This window comes from Prinia subflava, chromosome 6 (assembly GCF_021018805.1).
Source record: "Prinia subflava isolate CZ2003 ecotype Zambia chromosome 6, Cam_Psub_1.2, whole genome shotgun sequence".
NCBI classification, from domain to species: Eukaryota; Metazoa; Chordata; class Aves; order Passeriformes; family Cisticolidae; genus Prinia; species Prinia subflava.
The window spans coordinates 18,492,988-18,506,452 of record NC_086252.1 but is presented as its reverse complement, the minus strand read 5'-3'; the positions used below and the strand labels follow the sequence as shown (position 1 = coordinate 18,506,452).

Below are 13,465 nucleotides of genomic sequence, written 5' to 3'. Positions count from 1 at the left end.
TGCAAAGTGCTCTGTCCACATCCTTGCTGCCTTTGCGGCTGCAATTAAAGATCTGACGATATGGCCTTGTCTGATTCCCAAGTAATGCCAGCTCAGCATCAGGTGGCCATTGCCCACATCTGCAGTCAGCACTGACTTTGAAGACCTCATCTGGGCTGCACTTGCTGCTTTTGCTGCACTGCTACAAGGCAGAGCAACGAGTGAGGGCTTGGGTCATCCTGGTGAGCTGAGGTTTGTGCTGCTTGTAACGAGACCACGCTGTCCAGCCAGCTTGCTTTGTCCCCTCTGCTGCTGCTGGCTGTGCTTAGAATCTGTGTTTGTGATTTCTGTCCAGCTGTTGCTGAACTTAGACAAGACCTGGAGGAAAACCTTATTTGTCCCTGCTGAAACACATGAGGATATGGTTATTCATGCGTGGCTGTTTGTACTCCAAGGTTAACACAGTACTAGGGGTCTACAAGCAGCCCTAGGGTGATGTCACTCTTAGATGATGTAACTATCGTTTTCACATAAGTCAATAAGTAGAGATTAAACAGGCATAAAACCAAATTACATGTTAAACACTATGATCCATACCATGGTTCACAGGACACGCTTACACTGTTTGTGCACTTAGGGATTACCTGGATTTCAAACTCTTATGCTGTAATTGTTTTATGAATTGGGTTTGACTTACACTAAACTAGTAAGTGAGAATGAAATTAAAAAGTTTTCAATGTAATTTGTTCTGACCGTGGATTTTGTGATATCTGAATTATGTAAGCAGTGGATTAGGTTTGTTTAGAAATCTGAATCCCTTTGCCTTCAAGAAATGGTGTGCAGTCTGTAATCCCTTCAGCAGGATTCAAGAGAGGGGACATAATTTCATCCATACCTGTGCCGTACGTGCAGTGTGGACAATTTTAGCATAGTTTGATGGTCAGTAACAGGCTGTTACAAAGTTTATCATGGCACTAAGCATAATATTCAACTCTGTTGCAGTTACTTTGTGTGTGTGTGTGTGTATCTTATGTCCAGGGAGTTTGTATTTATGTATTTGGATATCTCCTTCACCTGAACTCCACTAGTTCTGCTTCAACCCAACCTTTAAAAAAAAATTCTGTCTTTCACACAAAAAACTAATGTAATAAGGCAGTTTATTTGTCATCACTATTTAGGAAATAAATTGATACTCATTTAGCTTGCATAAGATAGCAGTTTTACTGAGGGAAGAATGTCACGCCCAAGCCAGTAAGGGCTGACTTCTTCAACAGCCTGTAGACAGACATGCATGACAGGATTTTCTTCCAAGCATTTAGGCATTTTGGATTTAAGTACAGTTTTGATGCTTAAAAGTGATTCTAGATATTCTTGTTAGTGTCTAAGAGACCTTTGACATACCAGTCTTTAACCACCACTTTGTAATTTGCTGTCTGGAAGTAAATTTCATTGAAATACGGCACCTTCTTGTCAAAGATAGTACAAAAGCTTCAAAATATGGACTGGCTTGCATCTGCTTCTCATTGGAAGGAATAAGTGTTTTTAAATTGGCTAATAGAGTTCACAGCTGATCTACAGCAACAGAAGAGAACAAAACATGAAAGGAATAGTCTAGAATCACTAGTGCTAACAACAGCAGAGTGATTAAAAGTGTTTAGAGAGGATTTCTTTGCAATATAATGGTCCTTAGGAAAAGTTGGCAACCTTTTTACCCCAAAGTTGTTCATTGTCATATCTGTGGGCAATTAGAAGATGCTTCTGTAGATTTCTTAGATGGAAGCTTGTTTTGGGATCTGTTAAATCCCAGATTAGAGTACAAACGTGGCTGTGAAGGTGATGGTATTAGCTGTGGTTGACCCAAGATTTTTTCATACTTCTGCAATATGATTTTAGTGTATATAATGTAAATAAGATAATCTTAAAAATATCTTTTTGCATTTCCAAATGATAAAAGCACTGTGTGTCAGTGTGCCTGTGGTAGTGCAGTGCTTGTCCTCTTGGCCTGATACTCATATTTGGATTGCAGCTGCTGTCGTGGTAGCACCGGGTGATTGGTTGGTCTGGGCTTTGCTGCAGTGCAGCCCCTCCTGTTGTCCTGTGACTCCAATGGGCTTTCACTGGATCCAACAGCATCGTGTGAGATGGAGAACAGTCGCTGGGTTCTGCACATAGTTGTGGTGGGATAGGGAGCTATGGAACTTGGATTTGTTCATCATGGGCATTTTTAATCATTCTCTGAGAAGATTCATCTAGTACTACTTTTGTAGCCAGGACCTAAATATAGCTGGGACCTAAATATTTATGCTATGGGAAAATTAAATATGAGACCCATCAATTTAATTCTAATGACCTGTTGAAGTACTTGTGTTGTAAACACCACAGCAGATGGCGTGCTCGTTGCTTTGAAGACATGGTGTGTTTTAAGTACTTTACAAGAAGATGGTTTTATTCCATTCCTCTGACCAAGGTGTTAATGAAAGGGTGGTTTAGATAGTTTTACTAACTGTTTGTGTTATTCCTGTCTCGTATCAGAATATTCAGATAGGCAGTCAAGGAGACTGCGGTCTCCTGGTAATCAGGCAGTAATGCTGATAGAAATTAGAGAATTAAATGCCCAACTGAATATTCCCTAAGGAGTATACAAACATAATACAAAAGTGCCTGAGATGGAGATTTGAGTGACTCAGTGGTCTCCTGTATCCTCCAGCCTAGGGAAGGAGGTTGGAGGTACAACTCATGCTTCTGCTGCTTCAAGAGACCCTTGTGCTGGGAGGATGGTGGGGCTGCAGTTGTAGGGCAGAGTTCCTTCTGCTGGCAGATCCTTGACTGGCCCTAGGAGTGTTGCTGTTTACCTGCAGGTGAATTTTCCCATATTTTTAGATAGCTGCCAATGAAATTATTTTGTAGCCTTGTAGAGTCACTGAAAACAGGAAGGCTATAGCAGTTTCTATGCAGAAATGCACAGTACATCAGCTACTGCTAGTGTAATAAATGTAGAGCTATAGCAAACCAGTATTTGTTTGGCCTGTGTTTTATAGGTGGTACCATGATACATGTGGTTAATTGCATGATTACAGGTTGTCCTGGGGTGACTTTATGATGCTTGTATCCCCAGCTATCTGTTCTGTTTATGTTGGATGTTATACTTTGCTTTTCTCCTAATCCTATCTCACAGCAGAAGAGACACTCAAACCACTACACAAATAAAGGCATTAGATGACTCAATTTTTTGCTGTTGTTGTTGCTTAAAGACTTTTTTGAGTAACTTCAACACAGTTTTGAAGACCTTTAGCTAATGCTCAGACACTTACACATATTCAATTAAATCCTAACTATAGCTTTAAACTTAACTTGGGTTACAATAATTCTTCATGCTGCTTAGCCTGCTCATCAAGAAAAGCAATATTACTGTCAAGTGAGTAATCTTTTTTCACAATACCAGAAAATTAACTTTTAAAATGTATTCTGTTTTCAGCAAATCATACTGCAGACTGACTCACCTACAAGTCCACAAAATAATTTAATTGGCAGTTATCTGAGAACATGTGTGAAAACTCACCTGTGAATAAACAGCAACACTCCCACTGCAAGTCAACGGATCTGTGAAAGGATCTGTCAGATACTTTTGATAAGTTCTGAGGAGTTAATTGTGATCTTGTTTTGTTTAGAGGTTCTTGCCTGGTATAGAGTTAACATAATCTCGAAGTCTTAAAGGAAAGCATCACTGTGGAGAGAAATATAAAATAGTACAAATCTGTATTTGCATAATTTGTATATTTGTGTAAAAACATGTGTCTAAAATCTGTTGAGTATTTGTTTTGATATGCTGCAGAGGTGTTGAGACACTGTTGAGACACTTTGCAGGAGATACCTGACCTTTTTTCTTGAAAACTACAGGACATACATGTCTTAGTTTCTGTGGATACAGTCTCAGTGTCTTGCAGTCTCCTGCTCAAACCCAGCTGCACTGTTCAAGTGGAATTTGAAGGTTTTGTATTTTTATCCAGAATTGCCAAACATCTGTAGTCTGCTTTGAGAAGCAGTTTCAACTGCAGTGCTGGGTATTTGGCAATCTCAAGCATGCTTGCTCTTTGTATTTAATCAGATGCCTCAGCGCATGCCTGGAAATTCCACATTGCCAGTAAACATTGGATGGAGCTGTGTGTGTATGGAATGCTGTAACAGCCTGGAGTGCTGGACTCGCTGAACCCGTGGTACTTTGTGCATAAACACAGATTCTGGATAGGGCTGCTGCTGCTCTGCCAAAAATCCCACATCCCTCTTGGAATAAAGTTTTCCAAGATCTTCAGTTTTTCCAAAGACTTAACTTCCTACATCATTGCCTTGGCCATGAAGGAATAGTCTGAAGCATTCATCTGCCAAACTCTTTCACTAGGTTTTCAAATGCCAAGCATTTGTGAACAGTCTTTTCTAGATATGTGTGTGCTTATATATATATATAAATATGCTGTATATGTGTATACTCAGAGTATGAAATAAGCTATCATAGTAAATGACCCATCCTGAATTGTCTAACTTGTTTATTTGTTTGTTTTCAACAGGCAGAAATACTCAGTGTGCTCAGTCACAAAAACATCATTCAGTTCTATGGAGCTGTCATTGAACCTCCAAATTATGGCATAGTTACAGGTAATGGTTTTGACATTCCTAGAATTATGTGGAAGTTGTTTTTTGTGGTATTGTTGGGGGGTTTTTTTGTTTGTTTGTTTTTTCTATCATGGCTTTAAGCCTCCTGCTCTTATCTTGGGAGATGGTCCAGATTTAGAATTTTCTCTCTTTCCTGTATGAGACAAACTACATAAGATAGGAGTAGAAAGGAAACCCAAGGCAAAGAAATTTCCCAACTGCTCAAACAAATGTTTAGAGTGATAAAACCTGTGAAAGCATGGATTAGGAGGCATATTTTCACATGTCTGTAACCTTTCAAAGTTCAATGTGAAGAGTAGTCTTTTGCATGTGGTACAACCTAACACTAATTTAAGTCACTGCTGGTCAGGTTTTTATTGGGTCTTAGATGGTGGTCAGAACTTGTGAAAATTTGGTTTTTTCTACCTGCCTCTTAGACTTCTAGGTATCACAGCAGATGGCAATGTAATCTGGTGGGAGTGCATCCGAAATGCAGCACACTTCAGGGCATGGGAGCTTTGCTTATTCCAGGAGTATCAGCCTACTGGAGGTCATGGTGTGGCAGCCAGCATTCCAGAGGTGCAGGGGGTGACCACAGTCTACAGCACTCAGAAATGCACTGATGATGGCATATAGACAGGAACTTGAATTCCTTCTGGAAGCAATAAAACTAATAGAAAGCTAATAAATCAAGTAATGTAATTTTACTATCCCTTTTAATATAAGTGTAAACCACCAAGCAGAGTAGCAAAGGAGAGGTGTAATCAATGACCTGGGATGATGTCTGGATCAGAAGTCCTCAGCTTGATCTCACAAAAGATCACTGTTTGGAGGACATACGACCTGCTTACCAGTCACAGGAGAGGCAGCAACTCAAGTAATTCACTGTGCTATTGAGAATGGGGACTCTTTAACTGCCTGTGGGAAAGAGTCTATGGTGTGTAGTTCAACAGCTTTGTTCCATAGAGAACTCTGATCACACCTGGCTAAAGAGAAAAGAGGTTTGGGGATTTTTGAGAAAATTGTGTTGATTCTCCATGCAACTTCTACGGAGACTGGAGTCTTGTGGGTTGGAATGGAAGCAAGGCTCCACTTCCCCAGACCATTTTCAAATGAGAGAATGGCTACTGATAAAAGAAATGTTAATTACGCTTCAAATGTCTTTTAGAGGGATTTTCACTTTGTGATCTTCTGAATGGCCTTCAGTGTTGCAGACAATCCTGTGTTTAGTCACAGATTCGTTTCTTGAGAGAGAAAATCCCAAAGTAGAAGAAATCTTGAGGAATTAATGTTTCTTCAGAGTGATGGGGATGAAAGCACTCAGCCAAGTATTGGCATGTACTGAGCATTAGCTGCATGTAATGTGTTATGTGGGACTGGTAAAGAGTTTTCTGAGAAGGGCTATAGCTGGAGATAAAAAAAAAGTTTTCCTGCTGTGATGTATGTCAGTTCCAGCTCATCCTGCCGCCCAGTGAGCTGCTGTCATGGGTCACATCATTCTAGATGTTACTGGCCATCTCTGTCAGCAGCACTCTCAAGATGTAGCTTTCAGATAAGGCTTTTGGCAACAGCCACCTCATCCCAAAAGGTTCTCAGAGCTTGTGCCCCCATTGCACAGAGTCATGTGTGCCACAGCCCATCACAGGGTGGGTCCAGTAAGGCAATCAGAGCTTTTCTTTCTAAAGCAAATATTTATTTTCCATTATTGACAAAACATTGTCCTTGCAATATATTTCCAAATCCACAAGCTCCTAGTAAATATCTGTGGCACAATAAATATAGAAGGAATACTAACAGTGGAGCTTTGTTGATTGAAGCTTACTTGCCTCTATTCACACAAAGTGGCAAAGGGCTGGAGCAGCTGAGTTGTCCCTGACCCTGGTAGATCAAATTATGCATTGTAAAGGCATGCAAAGCATGCAGCCAACCTATTCCTGAAGAATCCATTTATAAGACAGAGGATGACATCAAGGGTAAAAAAAAGCTTCTGTTTTAATTGTGGAAATGTGCAGGTCAGCAGCTTACTCCTGTCTCGGTGACATCAGAAGCAACACGTCTGTCCTTTCAGTGGGAGGCTGTGCAGCAGTGATCCAAAGCTAACTTGTCACTTGAGTGTTTACTTTCAAAGCGCTTGCTATTTTATCCCTCTTTCATTTAGCACTGGAGTCTTCCTATCTGACTTGCCATGTTCTAGGCTGCAGCTTCAGTTTGGTCTCAGTTTCCTTCCCCATGCAGCAGTCTCACAGTGTTTTTCATTTCCTTGGTTAGGAACAATGGAAATTTTTTATGCATTTACCCCATCATGTATCAAGTATTGATTAATATTATTGTTTTAAAAATTCAGGCACATTTGATGTAGTCTTAAAGGCAATAATTTTGTGGCTGATTTGAAATGATATGAAGATTTTGAGAGTCTTTTAGATAGGCTCTAAATTCTGCCTGAGAAGCACATTGAATAGCCCTGGGAGAGAGGGACAAAAGGCTTAAGATGCTCCTTGTATCCTCCTGGTCTTTGGGCTACTAGGGCTGCACTGGGTGTCATCTGCCTGCCCTGTCATTGCAAACAGATAAAAGAAAATGTGTCAGCTGTTTCATCTTATGAACCCCCTGTTGTGTTTTTAGTAAAACATAAATGAATTCTAAAGAAGATAAAACTTATTTAATAAATACTGAGTAGGAGAGCTATAGCCTTTAAACTGCTATAAAAGACCTGCAGCACAAGGAGATCTGTCCTGCTTATCTCAGGGTTAGAATTCTAGTTTCATCCTTCCATTTTTCATGAACAAATTATTTGGTCTGCTTTTCTGTTTCTCCATGAGGAAAAAAGTTGCAACTTCTACTTGCAAACACTTTCTTTGTAACAGAACATTGTATATTTAGCATGTGGCTTTACTTGGAAAAAAAAAAAAAAAAAAAAAAAAAAGTTGTTTTATTATGGAGCATCATTTATACACAGTATTGCTTACCAGGGGGGTGTATCTTCTGATTTTGGAAACAATAAGATGAATCTGATACCACCAAGCCCATCTGTTAACTGTTCTTCTACTCAAAAGTGGCAAATTCACTGTTTAAAAAAAGTAAGAATTTTAGGTTATATGAAAGTGTTACTGCAGAGATTTGAGTTGTCTCCAGTTTCACACCTAAACGTGTGTAGGGCTAACTAGCTTGTGATTCCTGCTTTGACAGCTCTGACAGTCAGAGTGGATTCCATCTGCCACGCTTCCAAATACCAGCGGGCCCCAAAGGCCCTTGTTTGTCCCCACAGAATCCTGCTGTGGGATTCTGTAGGTATATTTAAGGGAAATTGAGATGAATATCTGCTTGTCCTGAACAAGGAGCACGCAGAACCTTTTACTCTGGAATTTGAACTGCTTTGCCTGTTCTAATGCCTTTTCATTTAAATACCTGTTTTTCAGTATGATTACACTTTTTTGTTTGTTTTTTCATTTTATGTTAGTAGTAGGTTATGTCTGCATTGGGATAATCAGATAAACTCTCCTACCACACTGGTAATAATATTAAGCTGTTGAACCCAAATTCTGTCATTAAGCCAGAGGTTGACTGCTTTCTGGAACTGGCAGAGTTTCTGTCATGTCTTCCAAGTTAGGTGTAATGTTTATAAATGTCTTGTTGTTGCTGTTTTTCAACAGAGTATGCTTCTGCTGGCTCACTGTTTGATTACATTAATAGTAACAAAAGTGAAGAGATGGATATGGATCATATCATGACCTGGGCCACTGACATAGCTAAAGGTAAGCAGGAAGGGTGGTGTATACTGCCCTACACAGCCAGCAAATGTACAGCTTTCCTTAGAAAGTCAGGAAAGCTTCCTAGTCTTCCTTATTCAAACAGTACTAAAACCAATCAAACATATATAAATAAAAAAAGCAAAACCCATTCACTGTTCTTCTTAATATCTTGCTTGTTATGAATCCAAAGTATTCTGGAGTGAAAATGGCTTCTATGAGCCAGTTCTGGTGTGCCTCTAAATCTCAAGAGGATCACTTTGCTGATGTAGAGTAATTATGAGGTAAAGTGCGTAATTGCCCTTACATTTGGGACATTAAGGAAGCTGAGGGCTTATTCTCAGCAAACATACTAAAATTCTTCATGTAACAATGTAGAACAAGCTGTTCCATCCTTTGTGTTCTCTATGACTGACCACACAAGAATTAGTGTCAACTAATGAAAAAAAAAAAAAGTGAATTCATATCTGGCTTAATTGTGTAAACACCTCCTTAACTATATAGTTAGAGAAAATAACTACATGTGATGTTAAAAACCATTAGCATATCCATGTAGATGCTCTGAGAGATGTGTGAGTTTTGCTTAGTGCTTTAAACTCAAAGTAGATTATGGGAAGCTTTGCTTTCTCCCTCAGCACGTACATATGGCACACAGGTATGGCAACTCGTAATGAGTACAACTCCTGGGAAGCAGGAATCGTGACTGCAGACCTGTGATGGCCCTGCTCAGCCTGTCTAACTAGATTGTTCCTTTGCTTTGTGTAGGAATGCACTATTTACACATGGAAGCTCCAGTCAAAGTTATCCACAGGGACCTGAAGTCCAGGAATGGTAAAGTAGCAAAACACTGAAATGCTCTGCATTTACTGTTACCTGTTAATGTGGTATTTAGATCTGTGCCTGAGCTTTGTGAACAAGCAGAACTAATGCCTTGGTTGTCATCAAAGCTGCACTGGTTGAGGCACAGAAAAACCTGTTCCCTCCTCCCCATCCTGAGCCTGTCTGAAGTGCGTTGCAGACCTGTCATCATCTAGAGCGCTGTGGAGGACTCTTTCAATTTGTGTCTTGCTGGCCATGATTGGTCATGAAAGCTGATGAAGCTTTCAGATACTGCCTGGGCACTCCTCCTCTCCTTCTTTTTTCTATTTGGAAAGGTTGAGTACCAGGAAGGGCTGGCAGACACCAGACACAATAGACTGAATAAGTCCTATTATTTCTTACCAGAAAATCTTGTCTTTACTGTGGCCTTTTTTGAGGTTTGACAGATATTCAGGCTTTTGAGTGATACACATTCAGTGTTGAGTCTGTACTTAGCAGTTGACAGTAGTTTCTGAAATTTGCTGAACATTGCCTATTAGATGAAACTTCTACTACTAGTGGTGGGATAGGAGAGGCAAAGATTTTAATAATGCACACAGGGAGATAATAGTCAAGAAACGTGTAGGTCTCACCTCAGTTGTAGGTTTTCTCCTTTTATTAATGACTCTTCCAGAGTTAAACCTAAGTATACTGGGGAGAATGATGTCCATCTGTGTTGCTGTCTTTTAACTCAGTAAGGCCCAAAAGATTTTGCATTTCTTCAGAGGCTTGCAGGTATTCAGCAGATGTTCTGTCACCTTCTCAAAGAAACCAGGATAGGTGTGCACATTCGGATGCTGGCTCAGCTTAGGGTCATTTGTCTTATTGAAAAATGAAGTATTTTACTGTAAAAATGTATTGTGCTTGATTTTAGCATTCTTGTAACCTTTTGGTTTTTCTTTTCATTTTCAGTTGTTATAGCTGCTGATGGTGTGTTAAAGGTATGAACACTTTAATTAATTATTTGTAGAGAGATGCTGCTCTATTTTCCATGTCTGCTGGATTTTCCATGTCTGCTGAGTGAGGTTGATACTAATACCAGTTGAATTTCTTTTTTTTCCCCCAGATCTGTGATTTTGGTGCCTCAAGGTTCCACTCCCATACAACACACATGTCATTAGTGGGCACCTTCCCATGGATGGCCCCAGAAGTTATTCAAAGTCTCCCGGTGTCTGAAACGTGTGACACGTACTCGTACGGAGTGGTGAGTGCCTCATGTCGCTGTGCATTGTGGCGTGGTGCAAGAGCAACAGAAAACACCGCACTCCCTTTTAAGACTGACCCATAATTTGTAATTATATGCTTGAAAATGATAGGAAGAACATAGTATCTTGCATGTTTAGTAACATCTGATTAGATTAGCAGCATGCTGGTGTAGGAAGTGCATGTTTTGCCACAATTATTCAGCCTATGTCCAAAGGCTTTCGGGAGTTACTGAACAACCTGCATCATGAACCTCTGCATGTGGGTTTTTTTGTGGAACCAAGGAGAAAAGGCTAGTCTTGTAATAGGAGTGTAACAAGATGAAATCATTAGCATTCCACTTCCACCAAAGTGGGGTGTCACTGATTTTTATTAAAAAGCAACTGCTCTGTGCTTTTAATTGTTTAAAAGACACTGCTATCACTATCTGTGGGACCCCATCTGAAAATATAGAGGCCCAGCACTGCTTTGCTGAAGGGTGAGGAATCAGTTATAGTTCATAGGAATGTCAGGTTTTCAGATTCAGTAGTGTGAATTACTTTACTCTGTCCACAGTTAAACTCTTAATTTAGTTTTGCTCTGCAATACGAAGTAGGCTAGAAATAGCCCTGCTGGTCCCATCAGTTGTGTGCCTAACCCCATAGCCTTTCTCTGGCAGAGGACAGTAAAGAGTGCTTGGGGGGAAAGGAAAGGAAATGGGGCTGTACTTTCCATGCATATTGGTGCATTAACCATTTTTCTGTTTGGATTCGACAGTGGGTGGTGGAATGAGAAATTCTTCACTACCTGTCAAGTATTACCTCTTTCTCTTTGAGGAATGGGAGGAGGTAGATGTGAGGGAAGCACTGTGGTTTTAAGCTAGCACCTATGGCTATATGTAGCTAAGCTGGTGTCTCCGTAGAGGGTGACTTAAACTTTTTGCCAAACAATTGTTTAGAGTGAGAAAAATTTTCAAGACATGATGTGACATCACTTAACAATGAAAGTTTGAAAGGAGCCTAAATTGTCAGATTCAAACCCCTTGCTTGCTTAACTGAACTAGTTCACAAAGAGAAAGAGAACATAAGCTAACAAATGTGGATGTTAATGTAAACTGTTACTGGAAGCAATCACATATTATCCACTGAAGGGAAAGATTCCAGTTTCAAAACAGCACAACAATGTGAGAGGAAAAATTCCAAACATGGTATTATAGTTCAAACTGCTGACATAGTCATCTTAGTTTGAATTTACTTTAGGTAATGTTTTCAAAGTGGGAGAAGGTAAGAAATTGTTTAATATCTTATCATGTCAAGTATTAACAGTGCCTTGGGAACAGTATGTTGTGCAAAGTTTATTTTAGCTCATTCAAAAAGTCAGATTCCTTTGACAGTTCTGTGCTTGGAGGTGGAACTGAACTACCTTCCTTATGAAAACAATTCAGTGTTGCCAGAGTATTTTAACATTGTTATGGGTGTGTAGTGCTACTTTAGAATGTCTAGTAGTGACCCACAATTTTTAATATATTATTTCTGAACTAATGTGTTCTACTGTGGGTAGAAACTCATGAATTCTTAAGCACTTAGGAGTAATTAATCTTTTTATAACTCTAGCCCTGTAACACCATCATTTTCAGAGGAGATAGAGGGGTAGAAATGAAGAATGACAGTGGCCCAGGTTCTCTTTTTCCGAAATAACTGATATAAAGCTGGTTATACCAGCAAGAAATGACCTGAATTATTACACTGAAAGTTGGAATCTCCCTATAATAAGCATTATACCTGCCAGAGAATTAGCTAGGGGTCTGGAAACAAGAAATCTGAGAAAGGGTATTTTTGTCTCTTTAAGTTATTATCATCTATAAAAACAAAATGAAAAGAATCCCTTTTTGAAGCATAACACTTGCCAGCAGCTTTTGTGCTAGAGAGACAAATCTGCTTTACTTCAGTTAAAGTCCTCTTAACAAAGAACAGAATCCTTTCAAATGTAAACTAGTAAGATGCTAGGAATAGATGTTTCATTTGCAATATTTGTCATCTTCCCTATGGTTTTCTTTAATTTCCTTTCCTCTATTTTTTATCTGAGAGTCTTTTCTTTCTACAAACCAATCTGTGACTTTAAATATTCTGCTTAAGTTGTGTGAGACCTTTTTTCCATGAAGTGTTGAAGTCTTTCTCCAGGCTCATAGGTCTGAGCTGCCTTTCAGCTGAAATGAATTTTCTTTTTTGTGAACAGTTGTATACATGTTTATAGCTAATGTTTAGATTAGCTTGTCCTGCTCTTCATGGATGGTTAAACAGGCCTATGTATTCTCTGACATACACAGTCAGTAATTTATAGTACTGTCATGAAATGCTAAAGCTAAATTTTCCAGGAGAATTTATTACCACATGAAGACAGATCTTACACTTTCCTTCAGCCATGCTGTAGTTCTCTTTTCTGATCCATTCCCAAGTCTGTACTCCAAACAACTGAAACCAAGTGCTACAAGTGATCAACCCTGAGACTGACTTGTGTGTCACGGGGTGTTGCTCAAAACTTATTCTTGCCATCTCTGCCATTCCTTGCTATCTCTGCCAGATAGGAAAGTGTATGTGGAATGACAGTGTCACTCTAAAAGCTGTTCAAAATCATGAAGACATATGCTCAGAATATGTTATCCTGGTAGAATTGTTTGTAGTGCACCAGTGTGTGTTTGTGTATCGGTATAAATGTGTTTAATCACAGAAAGCTTATCTGATGTAACTGAATTATTTTATCACTTACAAGGACAAATGAGTAAAACCATTAATTGGCTATTGGTGGCATAGAGACTGCCATTAAATGCAGCAGCTGTTCAAACACTGCTTTAGTTATGAGAACATATGTTATTTATAGAGGGAATGTTGGCTAGCTCCAGGGGTTATCCCTTACTCTTTTTGAAAAGAATGATGCGATCTTTAACTGCAGTTGGATCAATGCAGAGAAGACAGACCTAATTTTCATGTCTGAGGGCAGTACCTCTGTGAGTGTAATGCTAATGCTTATGCTGTGGCTCCTGACTGCTGTCTGTC

The 13,465-nt window shown here is 39.5% G+C and overlaps 1 protein-coding gene across 4 annotated transcripts in view; it reads left to right on the top strand.

Annotated features, from left to right (window-relative positions):
* MAP3K20 (mitogen-activated protein kinase kinase kinase 20) overlaps positions 1–13,465 on the top strand; it is an 89,389-nt gene that overhangs the window by 25,488 nt on the left and 50,436 nt on the right. For all 4 annotated transcript variants that reach the window (XM_063400504.1, XM_063400502.1, XM_063400503.1 and 1 more), the window contains exons 3-7: positions 4,542–4,629; positions 8,277–8,378; positions 9,138–9,203; positions 10,143–10,171; positions 10,297–10,434. In XM_063400504.1, the coding sequence (XP_063256574.1) occupies positions 4,542–4,629; positions 8,277–8,378; positions 9,138–9,203; positions 10,143–10,171; positions 10,297–10,434 (423 nt within the window). The remainder of the gene's footprint in view (positions 1–4,541; positions 4,630–8,276; positions 8,379–9,137; positions 9,204–10,142; positions 10,172–10,296; positions 10,435–13,465) is intronic.